Below are 17,516 nucleotides of genomic sequence, written 5' to 3'. Positions count from 1 at the left end.
CATCTAATTGCCTATGCATATCAAGCGCTTACACTTGTTTGTGCCCCCCCCCACTGAGCCACATTGGACTGACAATTCACATTGACACAAGGGCCAATGAGGGTTGGTGCAGACTCGATGGGCTGAATGGCCTCCTCCTGCAACTATAGGGATTCTGTGGACATGCCAACATGAATCATGACAGGTCCGTTACACATGCATACACACACACAGGTGAGTACAGCATGCCCAGGCAGTACTGAGGAGTGGAGTGGGGTGAGGTGGGAGATGGGGTTCCGCGTCCATGGAGGCGAGGGTTCTGTGGGGTGTTTGTGTTTTTACTTTAATTTTCTAAAATCGAGTCTCCCCGACTTTTCAAAAACCTAAGTTGCCGGTGGGGCAGGGTCAACCAGCATGACATCAACCCGTCCCTTCCTCCTGCCCCTCCACCCCCAAAGTGTTTACTAATACAAGGCAGCCAGCGAGCTGCCCTCCGATTTTCCCACCTGAGACAAAACTTTGAACGAAAATTGTAAAAATTTCTCCCAAGGTGAAGAGTGTGTAAAATAATCCTTTATCTCATAAAATGTGAATATTTTGCCAACATAACATAAAAATACACAGTGGTAAACTGAAGCAGGAAAGTAAGTAGGACAAATCTAACCACATGCATTTATAGACAGGGCAGTGTAGTTGGCCATGTTATTGTCCATTCTTCCCATATTAGGATATTTAGATATTCTTTTGGTTCAGGTAATCTTGAACATTTCTGAAGCTTGCCTATTAGGATTAAGAAATGAACTGATTTCCGGTGGTTTTTGTTTTCATTGGCTGCCCATGTACATACATTTTCTTTTGTGCCGGAAGATTATTATAAAATTATAAACACAGGATAATGCACTGACTTAGTGAAGACCATAAAATATAGGAGTAGAATTAGGCCATTCAACCCATTGAGTCTGCTCTGCCATTCAGTCATGGCTGATAAGTTTTTCAACCCCATTCTCCCGCCTTTTCCCCCTAATCCTTGATCCCTTTACCAATCAAGAACCTAATAAGATGACAAGGGATGTAGCAAAACTGAAAGAGTTACTGATAGAATGGTGGATATATTAATATTGAACACATGGAACTAAATCCCAGCAGAAGCATTAGTAAATTATTAAAATATTTCTTACCAATCAACCGAACTGAAACCTTGATCCCCAGTTTCAACAGGTCACTTTGAGATTTTCACAATGGGACAATGATTTTGAAATGGGGACAATATTCAGTGTCTATCGAGACCTTAGTGCACTGGCCACCATCGAGTGCAGGGACCAGACTGCACCAGGTTAGCAACTTTCAGTCAAGGCAGAAGTTGGGCGGCTATTGCTGACCTTGGGTAAAGAATGCAAAAGTCCAGTGACTGCTGCTGGGATGAGTGCTTAGATTCATAGACAAATATATTCAACACAAATACATACAGTGGGCATCACAGTGGTTAGCACTGCTTCCTCATAGCGCCAGGTTCGATTCCAGGCTTGGGTCACTGTGTGGAGTCTGCATGTTCGACATGGGTTTCCTCCGGGTGCTCTGGTTTCCTCCCGCAGTCCGAAAAGACGTGCTGGTTACTTGCATTGGCCATGCTAAATTCTCCCTCAGTGTGCCCAAACAGGCGCCGGTGTGTGGCAGGGTAACTTAATTGCAATGTTAGTGTGTAAGCCTACTTGTGACACTAATAAATAAACTTTAAACCATACAGGGAAATAATGAAAAATAAGATGAAAACTAACTGTAACATTTAGTGACATCAAGGAATGAGAATGTGAGGATTTGATTTGATTTTAATTTATTATTGTCACGTATTAACATACAGTGAAAAGTATTGTTTCTTGCGTGCTATACAGACAAAACATACCATTCATAGAGAAGGAAACGAGAGAGTGCAGAATGTAGTGTTACAGTCATAGCTAGGGTGTAGAGAAAGATAAACTTAATGCAAGGTAAGTCCATTCAAAAGTCTGACAGCAACAGGGAAGAAGCTGTTTTTGAGTCGGTTGGTACGTGACCTCAGACTTTTGTATCTTTTCCCCGACAGAAGAAGGTGGAAGAGAGAATGTCAGGGGTGTGTGGGGTCCTTAATTATGCTGGCTGCTTTGCCGAGGCAGCGGGAAGTGTAGGCAGAGTCAATGGATGGGAGGCTGGTTTGCGTGATCGATTGGGCGACATTCACGACCTTTTGTAGTTCCTTGCGGTCTTGGGCAGAGCAGGAGCCATACCAAGCTGTGATACAACCAGGAAGAATGCTTTCTATGATCCAAAAGTTGGTGAGAGTCGTAGCTGACATGCCAAATTTCCTTAGTCTTCTGAGAAAGTAGAGGCGTTGGTGGACTTTCTTAACTATATTGTCGGCATGGGGGGGCCAGGACAGGTTGGTGGTGATCTGGACACCTATAAACTTGAAGCTCTCGACCCTTTCTACTTCGTCCTTGTTGATGTAGACAGGGGCATGTTCTCCTTTATGCTTCCTGAAGTCGATGACAATCTCCTTTGTTTTGTTGACGTTGAGGGAGAGATTATTGTTGCCGCACCAGTTCACCAGATTCTCTATCTCATTCCTGTTCTCTGTCTCGTCATTGTTTGAGATCTGACCCACCACGGTGGTGTCGTCAGCAAGCTTGAAAATCAAATTGGAGGGCAAATTTGCACAGGAGAGGGACCATTTTGCTGCTAAAATAAAACAGATCACCTGTATTCTAGAAAACCTATAATGCCATGCATCAGGTCCTCAACATTTATGTAAGGAATGGAGCCAGGGCACTGACTGGTATTTCTCAACCAGCAAAGGTAACTTCTGTATTTGCTTCATTGTATCTGGGCACATCGCTTCAAAACTGGTTTTCCAAATCCTTTTGGTGCTTTTGCTTTCTCACTTAATAAGATTTACAACATTAAAATTCTCTAATACTAGAAGGAAATGTAAACACTATTTATTTTGGCAAATCTCCTTCATCTGGCCATCTACTCAGTAGCAGCAACTGGAAATGTGTTATTAAAGTTAAGTGGTGTGCTGCATACACACACCTCTTAAATCCTACACTCCAATCCCTCCTCACTTGTTGTCTTCACCTGCATGTTAGTTAGCTTAAAATGACAAATCACCAAGGAAGACCCTTCATGACTGAATGTGCCCACTATAGATTCCACCGGACATTAACAGCAGCCTCTGATAAGAAGACAGTGCAGAGTATCAGTCTCTCAACCCTCGAGCTACATCGACATTGTACCTTGCCACTCACATAGTAGATTTAACTCCCCTTGGGTATTCACGCTATCCATCCAAATCTGACATCAGGGCAGCAGCAGCAGTAGATACGGTGCCTGATTGGACACTGATGGGGACTTGTGTTCCAGAAGCTTAAATGCCTGCAGCCATTGAAACAACTAACAGCAAGATAGAATCGAGGCAACTTCCAAACAGTAGAAGTGAGCATATATCTACATGTGTCTCAAATGTTCACAATGAGTATATATCCGTGCCACCATGCCGTCAATACGTCTTAATTATCCTGTTGCTATGTCCAGGTGCAGCCGTCACATCTGTAGCTATGGTGGGGGCAGCCTGCTGACTGTCTTGCCCTGTTGACTGTGAGGAGCTTGGCAGGCATCCTCTAGTGACCCGAGGCCTAGACAGAGGTGTACCACCTTCAGCCTGACATGCTCGAGGCGATGGGGTTACTGGTAGAGGGGAGGTCGAGAGACAGGGCACCCTGATGAGTGTCCTGGGATGAAGCCCCTGTTGTGTTTGGCTGGAGTCATAGAGCAATTCAGCACAGAAACAGGCCCTTTGAAAAATACAATACTGCAAGTGTGGCTGCTTCAAAAGTAGGCGACAAGATGGTGTTTTCACACGTTTCGATGCTGCTTTGCTTGTACATTGAGGCAATGGGTGGGATTTTCCACAGCGTGCTTCACAGCGGTGGCCCACCATTGACCATTGGTGGGATCGTCCTGTCCCGCCGCTGTCAATGGGATTTTCCATTGTTCTCGCCCTCCACCACCGAGGAACCTGCAAAAGGGGAGTCGCTGTACGAAGGACCATAAAATCCTGCTGGCGGGACTGGCCAGAAAATCCTGCCCAACAGTCAATAGCAGTGCGAAGGTGGCATGAGTGTTGCACCTTCTAAATTTCTGAAAATGACTTTTCAAGGGTTTATTCGGTTTGAATTTATGATATTTATTACAGTAAATAAGAGTCGCTTTGGCTCCTTTTTAATGACTGTTTAGCTTTTGCCGTGTATGGCAAATGAAGGGTGGAATAGTCCAGGCCCGTCACGATGGGGTGAGGCCAGAGAGCATGACTAACTGTTCAAAAGTCCATTGACTTTGGTGGGACAAAATGTCCCACTGGCAGGAGGAGTTCTAACATTCACCAAAATGTCGATCTTGTTTTCACTGTGTTGCTGCTTTATTTATTTTTGTCTAAATTAAATCATTATATTTTATTTCATTTTCCGCTAATTCATAGCGGGATGCCAGTGCACCTTTTAACACCATTGATGATCCGGGCGTTAATGTTGAATTTACAAACCGTGTCTATGAAACCTTACTGAACACGGTGAGTGTATGTTTTATCATCTTCATCAAATATGAAAAAATTAAAAATTTCAATTCAACCGAATACCCTCCATGGAAAACAACTTTTAGAGAATGCCCTTTTATAAAATACAATGACAGCATTCTAATACTTTAGCTATCATTTTGCGTTTGGTACATGCTTATGCTAGGGTATGAATCAGAAATCCCAAGACAGATAATGAAGTCAGACTGGACCCTGAAACTTTGCTATTTTGGCATTAATGTGTGAGAATATGATGTTTCATTCCAGGCACGATTTTACTGACACATTGGAAAGCTTTTATCAAAACAAATTTTATTTACCAACACAGTTTACTAAATAAATGAACTGGCTTAAGAATTGAACAAAACTTAAGCAAGATACACTTCTTAATTGCTAACCTTTTGAGTTATAAGGAGAGACTGGATAGTCTGGGACTTTTTCCCTGGAGTGTAGGAGGCTTAGGGGTGATCTTATAGAGGTCTCTAAAATAATGAGGGGCATAGATCAGCTAGATAGTCAATATCTTTTCCCAAAGGTAGGGGAGTCTAAAACTAGAGGCCATAGGTTTAACGTGAGAGGGTTCAGAGGGGTGGGGAGTATCTGGAACAAGCTGCCAGAGGTAGTAGTAGAGGCGGGTACAATTTTGTTTTTTAAAAAGCATTTAGACAGTTACATGGGTAAGATGGGTATAGAGGGATATGGGCCAAATACAGGCAATTGGGACTAGCTTAGTCGTTAAAAACTGGGCGGCATGGACAAGTTGGGCCGAAGGGCTTTTTTCCATGCTGTAAACTTCTATGACTCTACAACTTCTCTGAGTTCCAATTCAAGAAATATTTCTCTTGTAATCTTAAACCCCCTCTTTAAAATTAGTCATCAAGACACAGGCTTACTTGCTTGTCTCAGGTTATCAGCTCTAGAGCTTTCAGAGAGAGAGAAAGCCATTGCTTCCTTCTGACAGTCCGGGCAGCAAACTGCTTGTATTTTAAAAATGAAAGTGAAACAGTAATTCATCCCTGCAAGCGTAGCTACTCCAATTAAGCACATGACTGTCCTTGTCAATCAACCTAACCAAAACTCTCCTTTGAAACCCCAGAGGAAAACTAAGTAAACAAAAATACATTAGCTCAGCTCAAAATAAACACCCCAGGTACTTATCCTGTTCTCCCAGCTACCAATTCTCAGACAGATTGGCACCTTGCATACCAGATCTGAATTCTAAATATACCCCTTAAAAGAAACATGATATGCATATATTTCTTAAAGATACAATATCATTGCACTTAAATGTTGTTATTTTGCTGACTCATCTTACCTTCTGGCCAAAACAATAGTTGTCACACCTATTTGCACTTGCTGTGATACAAATCTATAAAAATAAGTTTGGATCAATCCATAAATATTTGCAATATTGCATAATAACTTAAAGTAAATGTTCATTCTGAAAAATTCAAATGTGTTGCTGTCCCATCGCATACCCTGAAATAATTGAAAGGACTTCGCTTCAAGGATTCAGTTAGTTAAGATAATGCACCAGCAGAATAATAGTGTGGAATAATGGTGTTCCTATTCTGATTAAACAGCGTATACATCAATCTACTATACATAACGCCATTGGAGGTCTGGTAGGACTTCATAAAATTTGAGCATACACGTTCCTTTGCTAAACATTCGTTTGCAGTGAAAACTGCACATTGTGGATATTAATTAATAAAATACAAAGGGAATAATAATGTATTGATCAGTTATTTTTTGCAATTAAAATTGAGTGAATGTCTATAACAATCAGTTGCAATTGCTATTTTCAGCCCCAGGATATCCAGAAAACTGTATTAAAAGGGATTATTAACAGTCTGCTGAGGGAATGGAAAGGGTAAGTCTCAGCAGCATTTTTCGAAATAAGACTAACAATTGTTTGGTTGTTCAGTCTATCGATTGGTTCAGTAATCTGGAAAGTGTTTGTAAGAGATATGCATGGATGGTAGATTCTGTTTGGATTTGTTATGTATAGGGAAAAGCAATATTATAATTGAACATGGTCCCAATGATTTGATGGCCGCAAGCAAGGGAAGGGCAGGAAAAAAAACAATTTTACACATGTTCCTCTGTTATTTTCAGTGGGAGACGAGAACACCATGTTAGAACATAGCAGCAAGATTTTCCAGCCAAAAGAATAAGAAAAGACAAATCCCTAGCTACCAATTAAGGGTATTTACATTCATTACTACTAACATTTAGTAAAATGTTTTAGAACCCCTACAGTGCAGAAGGAGGCCATTCAGCCCATCGAGCTTGTACCAACAACAATCCCACCCAGGCCCTAACCCTGTAACCCCACGCATTTACCCTGCTAATCTCGCTGACACTAAGGGACACTTTACCATGTCCAATCAAGCTCACCCACACATCTTTGGAGTGTGGGAGGAAACCGGAGCACCCGAAGGAAACCCACACAAGCATGGGGAGAACGTGCAAACTCCACACACACAGTCACCCGAGGCTGAAATTGAATCAAAGTCCCTGGTTATGTGAGGCAACAGTGATAACCATTGTGCTACCATATGATATCAAGTTATGCTACTATTTTTGGACACAATGCAGAAGTAAAATAAACAGTAAGAGTAAAGTTGCCACAGTCCCAGATGACATAAGAACTGGGAGCAGGAGTAGGCCATCTGGCCCCTCGAGCCTGCTCTGCCATTCAATAAGATCATGGCTGATCTTTTCATAAATTCCGCTCCACTTACCCGCCCACTCACCATAACCCTTAATTTTTTCACTGTTCAAAAATCTATCTTTGCCTTAAAAACATTCAATGAGGTAGCCTCAGCTGCTTCGCTGGGCAGGGAATTCCACAGGTTCACAACACTTTGTGTGAAAAAGTTCCTCTTCAACTCAGTCCTAGATCTGCTCCCCCTTATTTTGAGGCTATGTCCCCTGTTCTGGTTTCACCTGCCAGTGGAAATAACTTCACTGCTTCTATCTTATCTATTCCCTTCATAATTTTATATGTTTCTATAAGACCCCCTCTCATTCTTCTAGATTCCAATGAGTATAGTCCCAGTTGACTCAGTCTCACTCTCCCTCTGAACAGGAAGAGCTGACTGGTGGTGATTTAACCTTAGGATTACTGCATCTCAGGAGAGGGGCAATTGAGAAGGCAGGGCCTTTGTGAATAACTTCAGCTGGTACGAGAATTGAACCCATGCTGTTTGTATCACACTGCATCACTAACCAGCCAGTGTAAGAAGGATGTTCCTGATGGTGGGGATGTCCAGAATCAGGTATCAAAGTCTGAGAATACAGGTTAGCCTATTTTGGATGGAGGTGAGGAGAAATTTCTTCACCCAGAGAGTGATCAGCCTGTTGAACTTGCTACCACAGAAAGCAGTTGAGGTCAAAACATTGTATGTTTTCAGGAAGTAGTTAGGTATAGCTCTTGGGGCGAAGGGGATCATTGGATATGGGGGGAAGGTGAGATCAGGCTATTGAGTTGGATGATCAGCCATGATAATGAATGGTGTAGCAGGCTTGAAGGGCTGAATGGCCTCCTTCTGTTCCTATTTTCTATGTTTCCATCCCAGTCAACTGAGCTAAACCGACTCCCACACGGTAAGATTATGGGTGAAAAAATCCTGGCTCTGGGAGGATGGCATTGGGGCAGAATATAGGAATGGGGCAAAATTCGGGGCAGAACTTGGTAATCTGGGTTCCTCTCTGATCTTACCTATAATGCAAAGTCGATACAGTGATGTCTCTAGTCTGAAGTTCCACCTATTATTCTTGTATGATGTTATTTATTGGTAGATGTGGGGAACTAATGTCAATTTCTTAATGATGTCAATGACATAGCTACCAATTGCATTTATAAAAGTGGTTCCCTGAAATTAATAGTATTTCTGGATAGAGAAATCATTTAACTTTCTATTGATTGTCGTCAATCAGTGTGTAGTCGTGTGTAACCCAGTTAATTAAATAACCTGCAGTGGATTATAATTGCCATGGTTGAGGAGTCTGGGTCTATACTCGATGGAGTTCAGAAGGATGAGGGGGGATCTATTGCTACTTGCAGAATACTGAGAGGCCTAGATAGAGTGGACATGGAGAGGATGTTTCCACTAGTGGGAGAGACTAGAACTCGAGGACACAACCTCAGAGTGAAGGGATGCTCCCTTAAAACTGAGAGGAGGAGAAATTTCTTCAGTCAGAGGGTGGTGAATCTGTGGAACTCTTTGCCACAGAGGGCTCTGGAGGCCAGGTTATTGAGTGTCTTTAAGACAGAGATAGATAGATTCTTGATCAATAAGGGGACCACGGGTTACGGGGAGAAGGCAGGAGAATGGGGATGAGAATCATGTCAGCCATGATTGAATGGCAGAGCAGACTCGATGGGCCGAATGACCTAATTCTGCTCCTATTTCTTATGGAGGTCATTCACCCTTGTGTAGATGACAAAGTACATTTACATCACCATCATGAAACAGTGGTACGGGTTTCAGTTATACAAGGTGGTTTACAAAAGACAATGGCAGGAATGTTCCCATCCCGCCTACCATGGGAATTGTGGGTGGGGGGGGCGGACTATGGAAAGATTCAGTTGACCTCAGGTGGGATTTTCCAGTTTTGGGGCGAGCGTGGCTGGAAAATCCTGCCCAATGCTTCAATAATCATGACTTGATAAGTTTTGGATTTGTGGAGAGCATGGTCCAAAATTGAGAAATATGATTAATTTGTGAAGAAGTTTGAGCAGCCGTGCTTTATAGACCAGGTGGTGAATCTCATGGTGGCTAAGATGCAAAAGGGGAGGCAAACAAATTTGGAATTGTTTGCCATTCCCTAAGGCACTTTGAAGAGTGGAGGAGATCACAAAGTATAGAACATCCACATACAAGTGGATACCTTGAAAGACTGAAAAGATTTCTCTTTGTGCACTTTCTCGGCTCACTTGGCCCTAGCTTTGTAGCTGGCCATGCGTACAAGAGGTTGCACTATAATAATTTCAGTCGTATGATCAGGATCAATGACGTTGCACCCAGTAACCAGCACTCAGCAGCACCACAGGACCCTTAAAACTGAGAGGAGGAGAAATTTCTTGGATCCATGGGTCAGCATTCTCAAACTCTTCCAATCCTCTTGACAGCTTTCTATTGCATCATAGAATTTTGGTCTAGTCTCAGTGAATTGCGTTCTCCATCACACTAGCGAATTATAATTTATCCATTTTAACAATGCAATGTTGTTTCCCTGTAACTCAGGACATAGGAAGAAATTGAATACTGTTTTGTAAAAAAAAACTACAAGTTTTGTATTTGTGCTCACTGATGTTTTCACTGTAACTACGAACACAGCATGCAAAGCATTCTGAAACTATTGGCAACGGCATGAGTTTTGACTTGTTCCGTTTCCAACTGTTTAATGAAATCCAATTAGGTTCTTTCATACCCCATTCTATTTGCTCTTTTTTTTTCTTTCTCAATTACCCCTCACAATTTCTCATTCACCTCTCATCAAAACAGAAAGACTTGCACTTATACAATGTTTTTCACAGCCACTGGACATCTCAAAGAGCTTTATGACCAACAAAGTACTTTTTGAAGTGTAGTCACTGTTGTGATGTAGGAAACAGGGCAGCCAGTTAATGCACAGCAAACTCCCACAAACAGCAATGTTACCGCAGATAATGGTAACATTAATCACCAGGAAAGGCTGAGGGGCTTGAGGTTGTTTTCGTTAGAGAGAAGAGGGTTAAGAGGTGACTTAATAGAGGCATACAAGATGATCAGAGGATTAGATGGGGTGGATAGTGAGAGCCTTTTTCCTCGGATGGTGGTGGCTAGCACGAGGGGACATAGCTTTAAATTGAGGGGTGAGAGATATAGGACAGATGTTAGAGGTAGGTTCTTTACTCAGAGTGGTAAGGGCGTGGAATGCCCTGCCTGCAGCAGTAGTGGACTCGTCAACATTAAGAGCATTCAAATGGTTATTGGATAAACATATGGATGATATTGGAATAGTGTAGATTAGAGGGGCTTTAGATTGGTTCCACTGGTCAGCGCAACATCGAGGGCCGAAGGGCCTATACTGCGCTGTAATGGTCTATGTTCTATAATGGCCCATAATCTCTGAACTCTGGGGTGGAAAGAAAATATCAGCAAAGCTGTTTGTTAGGCCGTCTCGTTAAAGTAACTTTGAGCAGTGAGATTCTTGTGTTACTAATGACCAGCCTCCCATTTAATCACAAAGTCGTGTTCCCAGACCTACAATTGAAGGAATTCTGTGATTCACTCACACTGAAACGTCTCACCCTAATAAGGACAGAAACGTAGACAGTTGGCAGCTGTTTAAAATGACATTTACTGGGTGGAATTTAGTTTAGTGATAAATCTTGAAGATTAACTGAGTGGGATTTACAGACTGCCCAATGTAGTGCAGTTACATTTACAGAATACATTCCATAGACTCTGCTGAGCCGCTGGACTCCTTTCTGTGTTTGTCACACATAATATTACACTGTATGATAGCTGTACTTTTTTTTGTGTTAAACTGTGTCTTAAAATGCACCCAAGGGTTTAATAGTTGGGGTGCGTTTTAAAGATCATCAAAAATGTGCTTAATACATCTGATAATTACTTGTCAGTTTGTATCTTCTGCCATTGAGCATTACCAGGCAAAAATGAAGGGGATACTAATTTATCTGGCATTGTAAAGGGAGAAAGTTACTGTGAAAGGTGACTTTCGGGGAGTTTTACCAACCAGACCCATACAGAGCTCTGGAGGTTGTGTGCCTGTTTATTGGCCGGGATCTTGGCAGCTCCAGACTGCCTTAAAGCGTTGTTGCCAAAATCCAAGCTGCCACCAGCACTGTCAGAGAGGCAGAATCTGTCAGGGGGGGAGGGTCTTTGCCTGCCTGCATTGTATCTTTGGCATTGATATTGTTTAAAAACTGTTAATTGATATTATTCCCATAAGCAAAATTAAGTGAATGAAGTACAGTTAATATCACTACTGTCTTAATTAATTGAATGACATGAAAGGTTTCTCCCTGTACTCTATCAGGACCTAAAGAATTTCCCTTTTCCTATTGCAAGAGTTTAATTTTATATTACATTTCTTCAATAGCATCAGAACAGAAAAAAACAATTATTATTTTAAAGTCACATTTGATGACTTTGCATCTGACTACCACACCTGCTCTGATGCTGAAGGAAGGTCTATACATGGCTGCACATATCTCTGGCTGACTGTTGCTTTGTAGGCAGCTGGGTTATAAAAGATAGATCAGTATTGACAACTGGTTGAATCTTTCGAGGAGTGGCACACGCCTTTGGAATCTGTTTCCACTTCAACCGGACCTCCAAATCCGGCTTCCTGAGAAAGCTGGAGTTTATCTGCTAGAGTCGGAGTCCTTCCCTCAAAAAAGGGTAAGAGCAGCGAAGGAAGCCAAGCCCTTTTTATGGCACTAGCATTAGTATTCCAGTAAGTTTAAATGTCCCTTTGCTTAAATGCCAAATGGGTAAATAGGTAGGGTGGGTTGGGTGATTGGGGGTGGGAATAGTCTGGGTGGAGGGGTTACTGGCAGGGTAGTTGGGTAGAGAGGATAGTCATGTGTAGGAGGCGAGTTGGCAGTTCGTGAGGGTATTTGGGGAGTGGGATGGTTTAGTCAGGTGACTGGGAGGGTGTAGTTTGGGTTTGGGGGGATGTGGATGTGGGGATCTAGGACAGTTTAGTCCGAATGTTGGGGAAGTAGTTGATGGTTGTCGGGGTCAGGGGGCGGGGGATGAGGGTAGCCGGGGTGGGGTGGGTGGGTAGCCGGGGTGGGGTGGGTGGGTGGCGGTCGGTGTGTTGTGTCGTCGAATAGAGTCGTATAATTATCCAGGAGTTAGAACTGGTTTTAATCTTTCTAACTTTTCCTGGGTAATTGAGTCACAACCATCTAAAGTCTCTGATGTTAAATCAGAGTTTGACTGCTTTCTCTAAAAGAGTTGTTTGTCTCTGGAGAAACCTTTCTCTTTAGAAGAACCTGGGTTCAGTTACTAATCTATGTTGAGTTAACTGGTGGCAGCTGGAGTGGTTGTGGGGCTGTGTGTGGGAATCGGATTGGTTACAATTTCCCAATAGTCGAACAGCCTACCAGCACACCTGTCCCATAAGGAAGGGGAGTGGGATTTTCCATCCCCTCCCGCCCCTCCCTCCCTCCCCCACTTACAGGGAGACGGCCTGCCATTGGCCGACGGTGGGTGCAGTCGATGTCAACTGCTCTTTCTGCGGTTTGCACCTTCCATCACAGGGGTACCTGTCAAACGTGGGGATGGGGGCACCATCGCTGAGATTGGCAGATCCCTCCAGCGGGAAGGGCCAGTAAATTTTGGCCAGAGTGTTTGGCTGGTGTAATCACAGCATGAAAAATGTTGTGGAACTGTGCCTTTAGGGGAGAAGAAAAGAGTACCACTGTTTGCTTCTTGAAAATAATATTCATTGGTTTTATTAGTAACTGATAATTCCCCAGTTTTATAATGCTGATATGGTTATTGGTGAAGCATGTCATTGCAAATTCATGTAGAAACTTTACACTTCCAGTTCTCCTTCATGGTGATTCGCGTTGAATTTCTGTTCTCTTTCTAGACCACGGACAAAAGATGACCTTCGAGCTTACTTTTTACTTGTGCAGGTATGAAACTGTTTCCTGTGGTGAAGGGTTATTCTCTGAAAAGACATCACTAATATCAGATGCATGGGGTATAATTCAGTGAATTAATACACTAGCCACTCACAATCCTTTAGAACATTCCTCCTCTAGCTATGCTCAAGTGCCCTCCTTCTGCACTATAGGGATTATATCGTTCCAAACACTGCCATAGATTAATTGAGGCAAATGGCCTGCATCTGTGCCGTAACTTTTAAAATTTAAGTTTATTTATTAGTGTCACAAGTAGGCTTTCATGAATATTGCAATGAAGTTACTGTGAAAATCCCCCAGTTGCCACACTCCGCTGCCTGTTCGGGTACACCAAGGGAGAATTTAGCATGGCCAATGCGCCTAACCTGCGCGTCTTTCGGACTGCGGGAGGAAACCGGAACAACCGGAGGAAAGCCATGCAGACACGAGGAAAACGTGCAAACTCCACACAGACAGCAACCCAAGCCAGGCATTAAACCCAGGTCCCTGGCGCTGTGAGGCAGCAGTGCTAACCACTGGGCCACCATGCCGCTTTTTATGTAATATATTTATCATACAGTGTTGTTTTCATATTCTGCGTATTGAAACAGTTAAACAAGAGCACTGTCATTTGCTTGGATCTTGGGCTACTAATCAGATAACCAATACTATATATTAGTTTTTCTCTTTCCTGTAGAATCCACAGTTTACAAGCACATCGACATATGTCATCTATGCCCATTTGTTACGGCAAACTTCCACTTTGTCTGAAGCGGATCATCACTTTTTAGTTCACTGGTTTAAAAAGTAATGTATTTTTTTCTTTCAATGAGTGTTAAGTATTTTGAGTCAGATCCGGTTTATAATTAGCTCTGTTACAAATGGTAAGCATTAACTAGTGGGGTAAACCATGGGCTATCGAGTGCGATTCTGATTTGTTCTGAAATCTCAGTGTCACAATGTTTAGTAGGAGATTCACATCTCTCGAGATCTTTTCTTGGCTCTGCTCCATTCAACATCACACGGGTGTTGCCTAACTAACTGGGAGAAGATTTGGTTGCATGAGGAAAGATTGCCAAATTGATATTGATGGATCTCGCTCTGATGCAAATGTCTGCTATCCGTATCTGACCTCAGGACAAATCCACAGGGAGAACGTCTGAAGTGCTGAGATTTGTTTGAACATTTATTGGATTGCCGAAGTAATTTTACCAATATAAATTGTTTGTAAAAGTAATTTGTGAACAGTTTTAATGCGATCGCATTTCCCTCCTTCTGTTGCCTTCCATTTCTCCAATCCATGGGAGTAATTCTAGCTCAAGTGGAAATCAAATCTGAGCGAAATGTAAAATGGGTTGCTGATTCATTTTCATCCATTTCGTCACACCAAGTCAGAATTACCTCCCTGTTGTCTATAAATCATTAATGCAGCGGGAAGAATACTGAGCTAACTCAAGTTGAATGACCACCAGCCAGCCCTCACCCTCAAAGGAAAAAGCAGACTATGGTCATCTGGGACTATGGTCATCTGGGACTATGGCCATCTGGGACTATGACATTTTTACCTGTATTTACATATAAAATACCAGATTATAAACTACTTACAAATAATTAGGTAGAGCTTAATGATGGATGGAGAAATGTGCTCAGGCAGGAAGGAAAATGGGAGAAGTTGAGATTTTGGAGTAGCACAGTGGTTAGCACTGCTGCCTCATCGCCAGGGACCAAGGTTCATTTCCAGCCACAGGTCACTGTCTGTGTGGAGTTTGCACGTTCTCCTGTGTCTGCGTGGGTTTCCTCCAGGTGCTCTGGTTTATTCCCACTGTCCAAAGATGTACGGGTTAGGTTGATTGGCCATGATAAATTAACCCTTAATGTCAGGGAGATTAGCAGGGTAAATACGTGGGATTACAGGGATAGGGCCTGGGTGGGATTGTTGTCGTTACTGGCTTGATGGGCCAAATGGCCTCCTTTGACACTGTAGGGATTCAATGATTTTCCCCCCAATCAGACATGTAGCTGTTAATTGTGTAATTAACTTTCCTGCAAACCCTAATGTACAACTCAGTCATGATGATTATTTGTTGCTTTGTTCCCGTTTTGCTATTTCCCTTCACCCACCAACCCCTGGCTATGATTACTGTTGATGTTGCTGCATTCACAGTTGATGAGAAGTGCTGTTTTGGCAAGACCCACCAGAAAATATGAGATTCTTCTCCTGTGAGAGAGAATATTCCGTTATTGTGAAGTGTTTGGGCTACTGTTTGGGATGAAAGCTGAGCTGGCCGACAACTCCAGGATAGGAATTTATAACCATGACTAACTTGGGTGCTGGGCCACTAGTTAAGAAACTATTTTGTGAATGATATGTTATAGCCATGTTCACCTAAACTAATAAACTCTTATCACAGAGGTTTTATTTTTCCTGAAACACTCCAGATAAAATCAGTAGTGAGAAGTGATCTTGGCTAGCACTGCTGCCTCACTGCACCAGGAACCTGGGTTTGATTCTGGCCTCGGGTCACTGTCTGTGTGGAGTTTGCACATTCTCTCCGTGTCAGGGTGAGTTTTCTCCGGGCGCTCCGGTTTCTTCCCACAGTCCAAAGATGTGCAGGTTAGGTGGATTGGCCATGTTAACTTGCCCCTTGGTGTTAGGGAAATTAGCAAGGTAAATACATGGCTTATGGGGATAGGGCCTGGGTTGGGATTGTTGTTGGTGCTGGCTCAATAGGCAGATTGGCCTCCTTCTGCACTGTAAGGATTCGATCATTCAGAGGATCAAGATGGGTGGATATGTTTTTTAAAAAAGCAAACGGAAGAAGAAGTCACTGATGGAAGTAATTTCTAGGCCCCCTGATAGTAGCTATAGTATAGTACAGAGTATAAATCAAGAAATAATGGGGGCTTGTAAAAAAGGTACTGCAATAATCATGGGAGATTCTAATCTTCATATAGATGGGAAAAATCAAATTGGCAAAAGAAGACGAGAGAATGAGTTCATAGTGTATTTGGGACAGTTTCTTAGAACAATATATTCTGGAATGAACCAGGAAACAAGCTATTTTAGACATGTTAATATGTAATGATACAAGATTAATTAACGACCTCACAGTAAAGCATCCTCTTTTTAAGAGTGATCCTATATGATGGGCGTAATTTTCTGGCTTTTCTTTACTAAGTGTCAACTCGGGTGGGAAAAGCAGTGTGTAGCCCGGCAGCTCCACTGCTGGCTTTTGCCACCATGCTTTTTTGACACTTGGCCAAAAGAACTCCTGGAAGTGGGTCCCACAACATCTCACAGGTGGGGTGGAAAGGTTGAGTAATTTGGGCCTACACTCAGTGGAGTTTAGAAGAATGAGTAATTATCTATTTGCAAGGCAACATGACAGGGCAGATGCTGAGAGGATATTTCTTCTTGTGGGGGAATCTAGAACTAAGTTTAAGTTTATTTATTAGTGCCATATGTAAGTTTGCATTAACACTGCAATGAAGTTACTGTGAAAATCCCCTAGTCGCCACACTCCGGCCGCCTGTCCGGCTACACTGAGGGAGAATTTAGCATGGCCAATGCACCTAAACAGCATGTCTTTCGGACTATGGGAGGAAACAGGAGCACCCAGAGGAAACCTACGCAGACATGGGGAGAACGTGCAGACTCCGCACAGAGAGTGATCCAAGCCGGGAATCGAACCTGGATCCCTGGTGCTGTGAAGCAGCTGTGCTAACCACTGTGCCACCGTGCCGCTCAGGGGGCCACAGTATAAAAAAATAACACAGACGAGGAGGACTTTTTTCTCTGAGGATCATTAATCTTTGGAATTATTTATCCTAGAGAGCTGTGGAGCCTGGGTCATAGTATATATTCATGTGTCAGCTAGACAGATGTTTGATCTATGAGGGAGCGAAGAGTATTGGGGTCAGGCAGGAAAGTGGAGTTATAGGTAATCAGATCAGTCATGATCTCTCCAAAAGGTGAAGCAGGCTCGATGGGCTGAATGGACTACTGCTCCTATTTCTTACGATCTTATATAATTTTCTAATAATCCCTCGTGTCCTGGAAATCCTGACTACTTTCTATGGTATAGTGGGTCGGGCCACATTAATTTATTTTACCCTATAGCTGATATTTATGCATGGTCCATTAGTGCTTGCATGTGCCCAGTCAGTGCATTAATAGTGATTACATGGACAAACATCCAATGGAACTTGCCTTTTAGTGAGCAGAAGAAATAAACCTAGATAAATTTCCCCACCCTAACCCAAGCTTGTGAGGAAAGT

At 42.7% G+C, this 17,516-nt stretch overlaps 1 protein-coding gene across 1 annotated transcript in view; it reads left to right on the top strand.

Moving 5' to 3' along the window:
* hectd2 (HECT domain containing 2) overlaps positions 1 to 17,516 on the top strand; it is a 117,446-nt gene that overhangs the window by 46,217 nt on the left and 53,713 nt on the right. Inside the window, exons 5-8 of the mRNA XM_078222919.1 lie at positions 4,490 to 4,579; positions 6,391 to 6,455; positions 13,205 to 13,250; positions 13,936 to 14,045. Coding sequence (XP_078079045.1) covers positions 4,490 to 4,579; positions 6,391 to 6,455; positions 13,205 to 13,250; positions 13,936 to 14,045 — 311 coding nt within the window. The remainder of the gene's footprint in view (positions 1 to 4,489; positions 4,580 to 6,390; positions 6,456 to 13,204; positions 13,251 to 13,935; positions 14,046 to 17,516) is intronic.

This window comes from Mustelus asterias, chromosome 11 (assembly GCF_964213995.1).
Source record: "Mustelus asterias chromosome 11, sMusAst1.hap1.1, whole genome shotgun sequence".
Classification (NCBI taxonomy): Eukaryota; Metazoa; Chordata; class Chondrichthyes; order Carcharhiniformes; family Triakidae; genus Mustelus; species Mustelus asterias.
The sequence above is the reverse complement of the archived record's forward strand: the minus strand, read 5'-3'. Positions and strand labels throughout refer to the sequence as shown.